Source organism: Catharus ustulatus, chromosome 11, assembly GCF_009819885.2.
Source record: "Catharus ustulatus isolate bCatUst1 chromosome 11, bCatUst1.pri.v2, whole genome shotgun sequence".
NCBI classification, from domain to species: Eukaryota; Metazoa; Chordata; class Aves; order Passeriformes; family Turdidae; genus Catharus; species Catharus ustulatus.
In genome coordinates this window covers 22,244,636-22,261,365 of record NC_046231.1, presented here as the reverse complement: position 1 = coordinate 22,261,365, position 16,730 = coordinate 22,244,636, and the positions used below count along the sequence as shown (strand labels likewise).

At 45.0% G+C, this 16,730-nt stretch overlaps 2 protein-coding genes across 2 annotated transcripts in view; both read right to left on the bottom strand.

Moving 5' to 3' along the window:
- Nucleotides 1-1,508: 1,508 nt before the first annotated feature.
- The window catches only part of CHST4 (carbohydrate sulfotransferase 4), a 16,010-nt gene continuing 788 nt past the window's right edge, over nucleotides 1,509-16,730 (bottom strand). Inside the window, exon 2 of the mRNA XM_033070032.1 lies at nucleotides 1,509-2,893. Within this exon, the coding sequence (XP_032925923.1) occupies nucleotides 1,702-2,880 (1,179 nt within the window). The 5' untranslated portion in view covers nucleotides 2,881-2,893 and the 3' untranslated portion in view covers nucleotides 1,509-1,701. The remainder of the gene's footprint in view (nucleotides 2,894-16,730) is intronic.
- The window catches only part of TAT (tyrosine aminotransferase), a 17,077-nt gene continuing 14,714 nt past the window's right edge, over nucleotides 14,368-16,730 (bottom strand). The window contains exons 11-12 of the mRNA XM_033070031.1: nucleotides 15,787-15,885; nucleotides 14,368-15,033 (exon numbers count right to left, since the gene is read on the bottom strand). Of these exons, the coding sequence (XP_032925922.1) occupies nucleotides 14,890-15,033; nucleotides 15,787-15,885 (243 nt within the window). The 3' untranslated portion in view covers nucleotides 14,368-14,889. The remainder of the gene's footprint in view (nucleotides 15,034-15,786; nucleotides 15,886-16,730) is intronic.

The window sequence follows — 16,730 nt, the reverse complement described above, 5'->3', positions numbered from 1 at the left end:
AATTTATTGCATCCCCTGAAAACAAGGATTCATAATAAAACTTCAGCCACTCAAGCTGACATTGGTTAATGTAGAGATAATTAATGTGTACTGAAAACAATCTATTTTTGCACAGAATCCAGCTTCTTGGCACTTATAGGAGGAAGCTCTTTACTATAGCTTCAGTAAGAATGGGCTTTTAGCTGCCTTTAGCTGAATATGTTAAGGTCTATTTTAAAGAGACTGTAAAGGGTTACAGTTGCACTGCCGCAGTGCAACTCCCACTTCTCTAGGTCAGCTTGCCTGCCCTAAATTTGCATAAACACAGTGTAAAGGAAGATATCTTGCTTTCAACGAACTTAGTACCATGATGCCAGTGCTGCCTGCTTGGCATGGATTTTGTCCTTCAACAAGATTCCTAGAAATAAGACTATTCCATAATACAATATCCTGCCCTTTTCGGAGCCTAGAGGTTTAGCTCTAGGAATACAGATACATACCCATATTCTAAGGCAGTGAGCGTTCTGTAGACACATATTAAAGGGACTCTGTGGCTTATACATACACGAAAGAGGATGTTCAGAAATAGATATCTGTAGGCATTTCACTCCTCCCCAAATCTGGTAGCAAGTTTTTCTCCTTGTCTTCTGGAACACTTAAAACCAGGTGAAAACAATTCTCTTGTTCGGGTTTGAACTATATATTCCCATTGGAGGGAGAATGGCATCTCCAACGGAGACAGTGGAGAATGGCATAGTCCATTAAACATATTTTTTTGTGCTCCAAGACAAGAAATACTCTCACCAAATATTTCAATAGGATAACTTCCTGATCTTCCCTTGGTTTCTTCAATCTACTCCCATTAACCTATCTTCTCAGTTTCAGTATATATGCCAATGAAATCTGTGTCTTTACCTTGTCTTTAGGATTTCAACCTTAGCGTGAATTCTTCTGCCACCCATGCGGACTGTGGGAATTCCCAGGAAAACAACTGTTCTTGGGTTGAAAGCTAGAAGACAGAATTATTTCAGCTAAAAAATAAATGGATTCACATAATCCCAGAAATGGTTACCCACATGAAAGCCCAGGAATTTTTATTTTCAGTAATAGCTGGTTTATTCCATGTTCCCACTATACAGTAAATGAACACAAACATTTCCCCACCTTTGCCACCAAGGCTGGATATTCAGGTACACGAGTGGAGCAAAAGGAAAACTGGACTTGAAAACTCAACCATTAAAAAAAAATCCCCACACCCAACATCTTTCTGGAAACCAAATGTCCGGTCATCCTCACATCTTTTCTGGCACTACATATCCTGCATGGCAGAGTGTCAAGTAATGTTTTCTTCATTCAGCTTCCTTTTATGTTTCATCTTCTTTGAAGTGCAGTTGCTCTATGTGGTTTCCCTAGCCTTCAGCTGTGGTCTGTGGGGGTTTTGAGCTTCTGCTATTTGGTCCTACTCCTTTGGCATTCTGTATGCTCCAACCTAAACAATTAATTTGGAAAACAGACTTGCATTACTTTAGCCTCCATTTGTGGCTGAATCTCCAGGGGTCTTGGAGAGTGACCCTGTGCTGCTAAGAGCTCTCCTGAATGTAGCCAGGGTTCTTGTACCACATGTCCTTGCAACCATACGCATCCATGCACACACTCCTACACTTCTATGCCTGCACCACTGCCCTCTTTTGCTCTAGTGAACAGTTCAGCACTCCGCAGCCTTCAGAGAGTAAGTGTAGAGACCAGCTTTTCTGCCTTCAAAATTTGATGTTCAGAGGCATTCTGGGCAAACAAAAGATCCAGAGACATATTTTTCTGCTCTTCTTCAGACTGAACAAGTCGGTAGCCCAGCAAATCCATTGCATCTTTGCACACATTTTGCACTTTCTCTATTTTCTGGAAGGGAAGTGTCTTTCTCCAGGCCTGGGATACTCTCAGTGCATCTCTTGACCCAATATCAAAGGCCTGTGCTCCATGACCCTTCCCATGGGTGATGTTGTGGACCCACTTCTGAAGCTCTGGTGTGAAATGGAGTTCTGCAAACCTGTACATCTGAGCAGCCCTTGCTAGCGGGTCTCTGACAATGTCTTCATAGCGAACCAGCAGATACCGGTCTTTCAGGAAGCTTGGAGCGGCCTGACTTCCTGCCTTGTAGATCTCAACGTGGCTTTTGCAGATTACTTGCATTGTGTTGTAGGGCCCCATTTCTCCCTTTGTCTTCTGAGACCCCACAACGATGTTACTGTCGCGTTTCAGGTCTTTCACTGTATTCTCTCGGGACCTGAACACAGCCCGAGGATCACGTACCAAGTGAATGATTTTGAGGTTCAGGGATGGATCAGTGAGAAGGGGATAGAGAACTTTCAGGTCAAAGAACCGAACTTCCTTGATGGCAACATGGCTATAGGTTTTACAAGCTTCCTCCACCTTGCTGAATGGATACTTGCCACAGATTGTTTTGCAGTTGCCTGCAGTGATAATGTCACTGCGACTGAATGAGTCACAGGCAGGTGGGGAGCACAAGGCTCGGCTTGTCTCCCACTGAAATAAATCAGACTTTTTCTTCTGGCTAGACATGTAAGCATCAAACACAGACATGTCACACAGAAAGACCGACCTGACTAAGTCCCGCACTGCCATGTGTAAGACTTTGGCACTGTTCTGGTACATCTTAACCCAAACGTGCCATGCCGGCTCCATCAGGTAGAAAACACTGGGGTGCTGGCTGAAGATTTGTCCCGTGAAGGAGGATCCTGACCGCCAGGAGGAGAGAATGAGGATGTGGACAGGAGAGGGTTTTTCTTCCATGTGGGCATTGTTGCTGCAGGGTAGGAAGTGGATCAGAAGGAAGGACAGAACCACCAGAATCAGGAGCACCTGTACTCTTCTAGACTTCACCATGATTGCAAGGGACCTGCAGAGACAGAGGAAGTTCAGCATCACAAGATGATAAAAAAGCAGGATGTGGTGTATCAGGCTCCTGTGCATCTCTGGAGGCACAGGGTTTTGGAAAGCTGCCACACTGCTAGTGTAGCACTGTGACAACTGTACTGTACACTGTGACAATCCCCACACAAGGTGTTTTTGCAAAGGACATAAGTATTGCAGGGCTGAAGGTTTTCTGCAGCAACACCACTGTTTGTCAGTAAGCCATTCTAGTATAGTCTTAGAAGATACTGAAAAGCTTGTCTGCACTTTTATCAGGGTTTATGAGCTAGTTGAGTGCACTGAAGTAAATTGGTGCAGACAAATATGTACTTCATGTACATAATCCCTGCAAACAATCCTGGCAATTTTTATGAAGGAAAGATACAAAACCTTGCTTTTGGTGGAGAATTCAGCAGTTCCACATTTTATGTTTGAACATCTACTCTGACCAATATTTACAATTATTTTTAATGCCAAAATGCTGTAAACGTACAATGTACGTTTCCTTTTGTTTTGATTATACTCCTTTTGAAATTTCAGAAAACATTTATTGTCACCACAGGCAAAACTTCACATTCCAAAGGAAGAAGCTTGGCACTGTAATAAATCCAAGAACAGTATCTCCTCCACAGACAGAGCTTTGTAGGCACTTTTGCTAGAAGGACCCATCTTTGTGTAGGCAGGCTTAAATGCTTACCTGCCCTACTAACCCCCTTCTTAGACTAACTGCTGTCACCTGCTATCCCCTCCCTCCAACCCCACTCATCCTATAGGTCTTTTTATGAGAAGACATACAACAGAATGTGCTAGTCGAGCTCAAAGGTCTGCCCAAAGCTGGCTCCTTGTTTCATACACTAAACCTCTCTTTCCCTGTGGAGGATGATTGAATTATTGAAAAATGTCTAATAATTTTCATGTCATTGGGGCATGAAAATACCACAGGAAGAATTCATAGCCTGAATACCAGCCGGCACAGGAATCTACAGGAAGTACACCACTGAAGATGGGATCTGAAGTAGAAAGAATTCATTAAATTTTTTCAAAGTACATTAAAGCACACTTTGCCAATTACTCCTGTCTTGTGCACTCTCCTGTTCCCCAGCAGTGCCTGACTGTGCCTCAAATACAGGTTGGGTGTCCGCAGCATGGGCTGCCTGTGGGGACAGGCTCCTTGGGCAGCACTGAAGCCTAGGCAGAATGGAGTGCTCCCCATCACCATCTGCCAGGTTGGCAGTTCAGCTGTGCCACAGTGGAGACCCACCTCTCTTGCTAGAGCAGATGCTTTATATTTTCCGAGGTGAACTAAAATTGAAAAATCTTTTCTGGTTCCTAGTCCTTCCAGGGAAATGCACAACAAAACAGGACAGAGAGAGCAGGGTCTTTAGGGCAAGATGTTTATCTCAGACAGAGCAGCATCTGAGACCAGGCCCTTACAGCTTTGTACATTTTGTGCAGTCCACAACTGCAAAAGACTCAAGCAGCTGTGCCCATGCAGAGGAGCAATCCCCCCTACTCAAGCAGCAAAAGTATAGAATTGCTCAAGCAGCTGCAATCCCTGCATTGCTTCCCTGCTACATGCTTGCCATGTCATCTGGGTCCACAGTAATTATGAATGTTCCCAAAGTTTCCCTAACATCCTCCTTATGCCCTGCCTCAATTTTCCTCTGCAGCAAAGCTTTCAGACTCATTTGCACAGGGGTGTCTCCTCCCACGATTTCAGTTCCGCTAGTACTAATGTTTTAGATTTCCATGTCAAGTCACTGCTGCTAACCAATGAGGAACAGTACCAATCTGACCCACCAACATATACACATAAATTGCCTTGTCTAAGTTACCTGCTGCGCATTTGTGTCAAGCTTAGGGCTTGTAAGGCAGCAATTATAATTTCTCAGAGTAAAGAAAATACCCAGCCCAATGGGTAAGTCTGATTGTTGCCATTAGGTGCTACCACAATATGAATTTTACTTTAGTAATTTCTTGCAAGGATGGGGCTGTGCATTTAGTGAGGGACTACATCATTCTTTTCTCCTGGGCAAGAAGCCCTCTGATTTCTTTTGGTTACACAAATGGCCTGTAGTGTTCAGGTCTGACAAGGAGCTGAATCATGCTGCTATTTGCACCAGCCCTAAGAAAAGCTGCAAACAAAGCCTGTTGTAAAAACAAGTGATATATCAGCTTTTTCCTTCCAAATGAATACAAGCAGTGTTTACCAAAAGTCCTAGCTTCCAAATGAACTTTGATGATATCACTTCCATCTGGCACCATTAATATTGTTATTCTAACTCCTGACAGAGTTCCTGGAATATAACCAGAAGCCATTAATTGAGAAAAAAACTGTTGAGCAGATACAAACAATGGCATGAAGGTAGATACTCAGGTGGATTTAAAACCTCATAAATAGTTGTTTCTTTGGAAACCTACATGTGTATTCCCAGAGTATGAGACTGGAATCAGTTTTTGTTTTCAGGAAACAAGAGTATATTTTTATCTTGAATGAAATCAGGGTGGGAGAGCTGGATGGTTTAGACATTTCACAGAGTGACTACTTTTGATAGAAATTACCTCATGTGAGACCACAGTTTCAACAGCTTCTTCATTCATAATAGAAACAGTGATAATTGTTGCCTTCACAAGTCTGTTCCACAGAGAGTAGAAGGACTGAAATGAATTGTGTGCCTAATGAAGAGGAATGAAAGAGCCACTATAATACATACCCTAACATGAGAGAAATACTAATTATATAACCTTATTTCTCACCACTGTATTTCTCAATCATGGGAGAGAGGATGTTTCTAAAGTAAGGTCTTAAGCTTAACCACATTTTCTTTACAGTAAACGTCCACTGTCAGTGATTGAGTTAATTTCATGTTGCAAAAGTGAAAATATGAAGCCCTCACAGATCTGCCAAGTAAAGATCAGCCCAGAATGATTGAGACAATCTCAGCTTCAGAACAAGAAAAGCACACTATTACTGTGTGCTAACAGAGATGAGCCAAGATTTGGCTGAGAGCAGAAAGAACTGGAAGAATCTCAGGGCACAAAGGATACAATACAGAAACTACAAAAAAATACAATATGTGTTTTTTGGCAATCCAGTATCCACATGTTAGCATCTCCCACAGCAAAAGTATGAAAATACTGCCTCAGCAGCTTGTTTGAAAAAAAATAAGCAGAGTCTTAGGCTTTTCCAGAAACATATAGGAACCTTGGAAAAGCTTGATCCTGGCAGAGCAAGTGCCACAGAAAGCAGCAAGCAGCCCAAGGGAAATGTATCCATGAAACACATTCAGCATTGGGCACCATATCCCCAGATTACAGGTTTATTGAAAATGTACATGTCTCTGGCAGGTGTGAGACAGTTACAGCCCAAAACCACCTTGTGCTGTACAAACTAATGTTGAGTGCGCTGCCAGCCCGAGGGAGTTCTCCAGACATGTACAGGTTCCCCATTGCTATAATGGCAGCAGTATAGCAGAGAGAATCTGGCACCACAGAAGCTCCAGTCATTGGTCTTTGATGGCATTGATGGTTGCTCATAGTTTTTTCAAATGCTGCTTCTATTTGGCCTGGTCAGTTTCTGCAGAATTAGAAGCCATCTGCCCATTCAGAGGTACGCAGCTGGCATGACTGTCAGTCACTAGTGGCAAAAGCTGAGCAGGGGCACTGAGAGAACTGTCTGATGAAGCAGGAACTACCCTCTAAGCCAGACCCACAGCTTCAGTCTGCAGAAAATTGTCACAATTTGCTGGCATCAAGAGCATCCACGCTAGATACCAAGAAATGGTTATCTCACCTTAACAGGTCCTCTTGAAGCACCACCAGACCTGATTTGAGCAAAGCTGCCCTCACACACGTCCACTGCTGTGGTACACACGCCTCCAGGCAGTCATGCAAACAAACTGTGCATTCGTGTACAGGTGCTCTTTGTGCTGGAGTCTCGTATACTTAGCTCCTACCTGCACCCGTGCCTGCCCTTTCCTGTCCTCGTTGTGTACATCCCAGCTCTAAGACTGACTGCTCTACACTGCCCGCCTACTTTGACCAGATTTGAACCAGAAAACTCCACCCTGCACTAAGCAAAAGGTACGGAAATGGCAGTTTCTTGTAGGGGTGTGAATGACCAGGTGCTGCAGGTAAAGGAACAGAGCCAAAAGGTTAATGAAATAGACTGAGAGATACTTTTAACTCCTATTTCAAGCCCCAAAAAGACTGCTGCCTGTAAAAGTAGGAGCAGGGGTGTCTGCAGAGTGTCAGAGTAAAGGACAACAAGTTGCAAAGAAGACCAGCTTGCCCACCATGAGTGCAGAGATAGGGCATACTTTCCTACTATTGCTCTGGCTCCTTATGTTGTCATCAGGTGCAAATTCACATAAAATCTTTTTGACTCTTCTCTCTCTGTACTTTGTTTCAATTAAACATTTGGGGGCTGAGAAAGAAAACTGTGTGAAAGGACAAGCTGTGAAAGGAGCAGCTGAACTTGCCCTGTTAATGATTCACAAGGGTGCTGGAGCTGCAGTGGGACTGTGCCAGGTAAGGTAGTGAAACAGGGAAGCAGTGGGCTCAACAGAAATACTTCCACACAGAGACAGTTGCTTTGAGTCATTCCTATTCCAGATCTCGTAGATTCTGTCACACAGTCTGGAGAGATATAGACCTCTTAATTGAGTCCTCTTTGTGTTCCCAAGGACCTTACTGCTGCTATCAGGGCAAGTGGAGTACAAGAGACAGCAAAAGAAAAAATCTGGGCAAGGCTGGTGCTTCCAGCAGGAGGGACAATCTGAATGGGGCAGGTCACGTTCCCTTTCGCTTGTTGCATTGCAAACACAGATGGTCAAGCCCTGGTAACCTCGGGCTGGGAAACAAAGTGAGAAGTTGGCAGTGGTCCAGGTAGAGCCCTGTGGAGGACCACAAGGACCACAGAATGTTCAGTGCAACCTGGATTTCTGCTATGTATTCCCATGCCATGCACTCACACAGAGGATTTACCTGTATGTCATTAGGTGTTAGAAAATCTTTGTAAAGGCCACACCACTTGAGTGGCTCTTCCTGAAGGATTATTCCTGCCTGGCCAACAGTTGCATGAACAGAGATCTATCAAAACTTGTGTTCCAGCTCTATATAGTTTGCCCAAGATATGCTGATCCCTTGGCATCAGTATGTATGATTTATGACAGCACTGACTATTGTGCAGTTATCTTGTTGAAGGGTTGAGCAGATTTTTCTAATTGTATAGATGCCACATTCCAGTTATTTGTCTGAGCTTTCCACAAGGCATTTCCTCTGTGGTAAGAGCAGTTGTACAGAGGAGGAGAATGTGCTCTTCTTCGGATTTGAGATTTGGGAGGACAAACTGGTCTGGCATACTGTATTTCCCGAGACCTGCACATTGTGAGACTTGAGGGACAAAACCTCTGGCTCCTGAAAACAAACATCATGCTCCCCATATGTCTGACTCAAAAGCTATATGATGCAAAGCAGAAGTATACGGGGTCAGAGTAATCCCAAGCACAAATATAGGTCATGTGGAAAATGGACTGATATCAGCCCTAAGAAGGACTTGGGGGTGTTGGTGGACAAGAAGCTTCACATGAGCCAGCCATGTACTGAGCTGTGTGTCACCAGCAATGTGGGCGGCAGAACGAAGGAGGAAATTGTTCCCCTCTACTCTACTCTGGCAAGACCCCACCGACTGCATCCAGCTCTGGGGTCCTCAGCACAGGAAAGACACAGGTCTGTTGCAGTATGTTCAGGGAATGACACATTTCTATTTTCTACCCTCCCTCAGTGGACTCAGAGACTAGTGAGCACTGTGAATTACCCATGCAATCACACTTTGTATTTCTTTACACCCTGAAGAAGTAACCAACATGTACTGTGCTCCCAAGCATGCATAAACAGATCACACCTGACCCAGCACAGCAGCAACAGAAGTAGGCTGAGGAGTAATGCCAATGGTATAGACTAGAGTTTAATTCCACAGTGCTTACACTGCAGATGCCTCCCTACCCGAGATCACGTTTTTGACAGCTGATGAGAGAACCAGGCATACCTATGGCAGTGAAACCTGATCAGCTGTAAGGTTTGACCAACCCCATGTCCCGTCTTCTGCTGTCATCTAGAGGAGATGCCTAGGGAAGAGAACAAGAAAAACATTTCCTCCCTGAAGCCACAGATCTGGAGTACACAATTCACCTCTCTGATTGCAGATGTCCAAAATAAGCTAGTGAGTGATGCCCTGAAAACTCCCATTTCCTTCTGTTGGCTGTGACAAGAGTGGAGAGTGTGTCTGTGAGTAGACACAGAAGCTGTCTAAACTCAGTTCAGATCAAGCTTGTCTGCATTTTACAGCACTTAGACATTTTTCTATTCACTCTTCCAGCCTTGTTTTGAGCTTAAGATACTTTGGACATCAACGGGATTTCCTGGCAATATGGGTACGTTTAGCTGCTTGTTGTGAGAACTACTTTCCTCTGCTGTGAACCTACATATAAAAACTGTATTTGGTATAATTACATTTTTTTAAATCAAGAGAGACAGTGAGTAATTTCTCCCTATTTGCGGTTTTCAAGCTATACAAGTTTTTTATAACTGCTCCTGTATGCCTTGAAGAACACAAGTCATACCAGGCTGATATCTGAAGCAGCTCATGATAACCATGCTGTCAAAGTCTTTATCACTTTCAGGTGTGGGATGGGATAGTTTACATTTTCTGCATCTCAAAGGTGTGATGCTGGGGAGCTGTTGTAAGAGTCAATACTATGACTATGCACTGGTGAATGTTTCCTTTTTGAAGCAGAGGGATTTCAGTTTTTCTAGCTTACACTTCTGAAGCTGTAGAGGAAAATGAAAATGCATGGCTCTGCAAGACTGAGTGTGACACAAAAGTGCAATGTCACTGGTCATGCAAGGGCCATGCATGGTGTCCTATGCTGATCAGTGGATTTGAGTACTGCTATATTGTGTTTTGAAATGCACAGGAAAAACCCTGCTCCTTGCAGTAAAGAAACTTGTCAGTAATCTACCAAAAAAAAAAAAAGTCTCTATGTCAATTGCTCATTATTTTCATTGGGATGAAGGCAACAGAAGGGAACTCTGCTTTCAGAAAAGAGCTTTTTTGGGATGCTGTATACAGTCAGCCTGATTGCTTTAGAAGTCATCATTCATAGAGGATGAGAAGAATGCAGCAGTGAGGGACACTCCAGAATGCACAGGAGCAGAGGTGTAATGCCTATGCTAAATTCCAGTCAGAGCAAGTTCTTTCTGAGCCAGAGCAGATGTTGCCCCATATGCTTTCCAGAACAAGTTAAAATGAGACAAATGACTGATACGATGTCCTATATGGCGGCATCTCTCCAAGGATAGGCTGGTGTGCCTGTGGCTTTTTTCTTGTGTTTGAGGTAAGTTCTACAGTTATATTTTCATTTAGAAGCAGTTTGAGATAAATAGACTTGTCTGAATTGGAACATAAGAGCCCAAGGCTGTGTTAGGCAAAGCAAGGATAGTGGCTGACCTTCTCCCTCTCTCACCCTCATACAGTTGCATTATCATTTATTGTCTTCATTGTAATACAGCACTCTAATATCAAGTGGTGGAGGAACAGGAAAATGAGAAAACACAAGAGAAAGAAGGAGGTCACATAATACTTTACCAACACACTACAGAAATGGGAAAAATAGTAAGAAAAAAAAATATTGATTAAACTTTTGAATTCATTTCACTGGTCAGCTTCTGCCTTCTCTTTATGTATGTAGGCAGTCTAAAATCTGAAATCAACACAGGAACTGAAGTTGGAGCAGAACAGCTAGTTTAGAGTTGAGAGAAATAACAGCAATAAGCAGACCTGAAGCATGCATAGCGCATGCAATGCACTGGAGTGCAGAAGACCCTGTGCTAGCACCAACTACTTCTGTCAGGTATCCAGGAAATAAGTCATTCAGACTTATTGACAACACCTCTTTGCTTTGGCAAAGCTTCAGGGAACACTGGCCCAAGACAAACAAGGAAAACAAAGACAATATATGACAAAGCAAAGGGCTGGTGTAAATCTGGGCTCCCAGCACTGTAAGAGCCCATGCCAAACAGCCAAACCATGAGGAAGATCCCACTGCTTCTGCCTCTCAGGAGGTTCTCCCACTGAGGCTGAAGACTAGTGTAGAACATACAACCTCAACCTTGTTGACCAGTTATTAAGCTTAGCTACCTTGGTGGGTGCCTTCTAGCCACTGGAACCCTGCTGAAGATGTGTCTTGTGTGGGTGTCCTGTCAATAGCATGACTATGACCATGCTAAGCCTTCCTTCCACAGAGCTCCTCTACACTCACGCTCTGGTTTACAAAATCCCTCCCAGTCATCTCAAGCAAGTACTGTCTCCCAGCCCACTGCTGCCACCTCCCCTTACATCCATGGTCTCTTCCTGGCTACTTCTCATGCTTGTGGAAACCTCTATGTGCCTCTGGTGGGTAATGCCACCACAGCAGGTCAGGTCCTTTGGCCCCTGACAGAGCAGCATGCCCTGGGAGAACAAGGTAATGTGCTAGACCTCACATACAAAGTTTTCCACAGACACCTTCCCTTGGGGTTTCACTACCATGCAATGCTCAAGCCTTACCTGAGCTCCCGGAAAGGCTGGGCTCTGCTTCACCAGGGCCTCCACCATCATCCCCCAAACTGCTTCCTTGCAACCATCCTGGGTCCAAAGCAGTGAAAACCACATCTTCCCATTGCAGGTGTACAGCATGACTACATGATGGTAGAGGGCAGGCTAGTGTAGACAGGCTCTTGCAGCCAAAGGCCTTGGCCCCAAGGCAGGAAGACCCTCAGGGATCCCTCTGGTCTACAGACCTGCTGAAGGCAGTGAGGGCTACTGGAGAGAAGGGGTGAGGCCAGAGCCGGGAGCCAGGCTACACTGAGGTTCCTAAAGCACCTGGGGGAAATGATGGGTCTCATTGCTTGCAGTGCAAGTTGTCCCAGCTTGCCTGCAGTGCTGGTTTCCCTATCGGGGCTGAACCTATGGCCAGCCCCTTTGGAAGCTGAGGACTAGTACACTTCAAGCTGAGAAGTTCCTTTCTTTCCCAAAAGACAGCACTAGGCATAAGGTTGCCTCCTTGCCCAAATCCTAAACACAGACAGCGTAGAAAAGAGCAGATTCACAGTGCCAGCCTATGCCAGGGTACATCACTGCTGCTCCCCAGCTAAGACAGGGAGTATGGCTGTGGATCGGTGTGTGAGTCGGCATAGGCAGGATGCAGGAGCAACCACAAAAACAGACCAAATGCACTGTAAATTTATTTCCATTACCTTGCCAACCAGGGGATCCTCAATGCAGTGAGGATCCTGCCCAGGGAGAGGCACACTAACAGGGATGCCAGCACTGTGGATATGCTCAAGGATCACCAAACCTGCTCTTTTCTCATGTATATCAGGGATCATTACAGGTCCAGTTTGCCACGGAGATTTGATCTTTACTGCAGCAAAGCAGGAATGTCAGGCATGTTCAATGGGTTGGTTCCAAGTCTAGCACAGGCCTACGTACAGATGTACCGCTTGTCAAATACACAAGACAAAATAACAATTAGTATAATACATGTGTTTTTCTACACTTCATCTGCAAGACACCTGAGTATATTTACAATCCTCCTTGCCAATTTTCCCACAACCAGTTATAAGGACACTGGGGCAGTTCTGCTAAAGCTCTGCAGATCTTGTCTGAGCATCCTCAAAGAGCAGATTCAGATCTGTGTCTTGACTTCTTCCTTGATCTCAGTGCTGAAGGGGTTTTCTTTGCCACAGAGTACCTCCAAACTCCAAGATAGGTAAGTTTGTATGGCTGGCAGGGTGCTCTAACCTACACCCACTATGACGCAAAGTATCTGTGAGTTTAATACCTGAAAAATGATACCAGAACATTTGTGGTTTAAGGCTAGTTTGCTATTGCATCAGGGAAAACCTAGGTGTGGTCAAAAGGCAGTGATGTGTTTACAAAAGATGACAGTGGAGGATGTGGCCTTGAGAAATCTAAATATCCTGAGATTTACAAGGTATATATATGTCTATGTCTCTGGCTCTCCCAGTCTTCCCATTTAAATGCTGCTGGGTCAAAAAGAAACAGCATTGTGTTAATCATTGCAGAATATTTGCATGTTAACAGACATCTCTGAGGGGACTCTGAAAGAAAAGGGGTTCCTGAAGGAAGAGCAATCTCAAAGGATCAGCTTTCTCTAAAACCAGGATCTGTTTATTAGTAACGGAGATTAAAGCCATAGAATCTAAGGTACCTGGAGAAGAACTGAAGGAAGCAGACAGTACCTGAAAGCTGTAGTAGGTTCAAGATGGTGCAACAATCAGCAACATCGTTCTGTAAAGGCCTCCTGGTCTAACAGACCCTTCACACACCATCCTGTTTGTTACTAGTCAATGTTTTTTCTTAAGCAGTTCTGGTTTTTCAGCTCTATTTGAAGGTCTAGTCGCATGAAATCTCTGAGGCTGTGTACCATTCACCCACAGCCCCAGCTACCCTCTCTTTTTGTTCCAGGATTTTCTTCAAAAGGAAAACATGCAGTGTGGATACTCAGCTGATGTGTCAAAGACCTTTTCACACACTGCTATCTTTCTCATTTAGTCCTCCCATCTAATGGAGTACCAGCACCCAGATTTTGGACTAGGCAAGGCAAGGGGAGACAGACAGTTATAGAACCTGGCAGGACTTTCAGTGTGTAATCCAGAGTAAGCTCAATTTTCCTGTCGTTGGCAAGGCAGGGTTGACCTGTGGATCTCAACTCTATGGGAGGACAGGAGAACAGAGCTAAGGTGGCAACGTGAGGCACTCCACAAGTTGCCCCTCTGACAGACCCAGAAATGGCTCCCGAGCATCTCACCAGAACACCTGTTGCAATGGGCATTATCACCTCCTCCCTTTTCCACTGAATAAACAGACAACAGGCCACAAGTTCCTTATTGCTTCATGGAGCTGACGTATTCAGCTATGAGTAAGCCTGGTACCACTGGCATGTCACAAACACCACACACACTATGAGCCATGGGGTGCCACCCCGTGATTTACCACTACAGCAGGAAAGGCATGACAAGCCTTGAGTACTCAGGCATGGCTGGCTCCAGTCCTGGGGACAGCTGCAGCAGCAAGCACAGCACCCCCTGCTCTGCTGGGGTCCACAGTGGGGGAGGCTGTGAGGGCCAAGGAGAAGGTGCAGACAGGATGGCTCTGTGGGGAGGGGGCAGACTGCCTCAGTGAGCTGCCAACATCCAGTCAAGCTTGCAGGGCCCATCCTGCTCTCAGGGTTGGTGGGCTTTTTTGGGGGTCTGAATCACTCTCACTATATTCCTGCTGGCAGACAGGATGGCCTTGGGCAGGCAGGGACATGCCTGGGGTACTGCACTACTATGGGGGAGCAAAGGTAGCCTAAGTCCAACTAGCACCACAGTAGGACAGTGAAGACTGCCATGTCAGAATTTTTATTAATAAAAAAAGTTACAATAACTTATTCTCTTTATCACACAAAGGGCTCAGTATAAAGAGCTCTGGCCTCCTAAGGTAACACAGGTGAGATGTGGGTACTTTTCTCTTATCCTCCAAGACAGCAGCCTTCTCCTGTCCCCAGCGGGAGGTGTGGCCAGCACAGCAGCCACAGGCCAACAGGGCTTTTGCCACAGGGCCCAGCTCAGGAACAACCTTCTGCCCCTGCCTGCAGCTGGTTCACAGGTAGCACAGACCAAGAAAGGGCACAGATGTTGAGTTTACAGAGACATGGGGGACTGGAAGCAAGAGGATGTCCAAGCTCTAATGGAGGAGGAGAGAGAAGTGTCATCTTCCTTCCATAATGCTGAGGAGTCTGTGGAGCACAAAAAGTGAAGCAGCAGGACAGTGACTGCTTAAGGGCAGAGTGGGGCTGGCTGGAAGCAGCCTTGCCTGCCCAGCTGCTGCCTCATACAAGGTCTAGCCTGACAGAGGCAGGGGGCCAGCTGCAGCTACTTGTCACACTCCAGATCCTGGGCCCCCTCAGCACCCTGGTAGTGCATCTCACAGAACTCCTGAATGCGACTGCAGGCCTCCAAGATCATCTCCTCAGGCACGGTGATCACTACGCGGAAGAAGTTTGGATACTCAAAGCACTGAAATGAGAAAAGATGAAGCTGGCAGATTAGCTGGGATAGTGCCAGTTTTAGAGCCCTGCCTTGGCACCATGAGCTGCATCAGCATGTGAATATGGTCAATGTGGAACAGCAGGGCTTGGTTCTTGCTCCCTTAGACTGTTTTTCATGTTCCAAGCAGATCTCCCATCTCCATCTGTGTAGATATGATGCTGTGAGGAGCACAGGCCAGACAACTTTGTGTGAACTGTGTAGACCAGACTGGGCAGAGAATCAGCTGAAAGGAGCTAGCGAAGGAGAGGGGCAGAAAATATTTAAGGCCCTGTCCATATCCAGTGTTGGAACTGAATGCAAGGCACAGAAGTTGTCAGCCTTCCCTATGTCTGCAGGGCTGAGGAACTGGAAACAGACTGAGGAAAGGAACGTAGCCTATGTTACCCATAGCACTCCTCTGAGGGAGCACTTCAGCAAGGAAGTGTGGGAGTATATGGAGTTCAGGGCTACAACTCTGCCAGCTTGAGAAATATTGGGCAAGCCTGGAGCTGGGAATATCCCACCACCCTGACTGGGGGCTGTTAGTGAGCCAGAGACCGCCGCACACAGCACAGGGAGCTGACAGCCAGCTCCGACACGCTATTACAGACCATGGACACTTGCATACACAACTCCCAGCTCCCAGAGACAACTCTCAGAGCTCAGTGATGCAAACCCCTACAGCTTCTCCCACCATGCATTGGCCTCGCAGCTCCTTGGGGCTCTCAGTGTTAGGCTCACCGTGGCTGGCAAGCAGAACACAGACTGCTCCGAGATGAGTCGCTCAGTGAACTCCACATCATTTTCAAACTCCGGAAAATGCTCCATCTCAATCTCAACCTGCAGCAGACAGATGTAACACGGTAATCAAGGGCACAAAAACTATCTACAGTCCCCTTGTTTACGCACATGACCCAATGACTTCCCAGTCAAGTGCAACTGTCTGCCCTCAATTTTCGCTCATGATTTGGGCTGCCTGGGATGCAGGACAGAAACATATAAATGAAAACTGGGCTTCTGAAAAAGCCTTCATTAACTACCTAAAGATGGAATTTCAGTTAAATGCTGCTTCAGTAAAAAAACCACCTGATAGAAAAGACCAACAGTAACCAATTAGAAGTAAAAAGGAATAAATAAGACATTGAGACAGAGCTTGGTAAAGAACTCAATACACGTTAATAATCCTCTCATGTAAGAAAAAAAACCTAATGCTTTGGTTTAAAATAAAAATAAATATAGCAACATCTAGAATATCATGAACAAAATAAATCCTTGTAAAACAACATAATTGGTCAAATGACACGAAAATGGTAGAATCTTCAGTAAATATTTCTTTTTTGTATTTAGAAAGAAGGCAGCTGTCCATCTCTCACATAAAGACAGTGCTATTCTAGCCTTTTGTTTATAGAATCCTAGAATGATTTGGATTGGAAGGGACCTTAAAGCTCATTTAGTTCAAATGCCTCCACTATGGACAGGGCTACCATCCACTAGATCAGCTTGTTCAGGGCCCCATCCAGAATGACCTTTACAACCAAAGATTTTAAACATCTCGTGAAAATATTATTAAACAGATAATTAGAGAGATAATTTGCTTACAAGAGTTCTGAAAGAGCTAGTAGAAAACAAAAATAAACACATGATTTAATTTGAAATTGATGGTCAGCTACTGCAGAAATACAGTA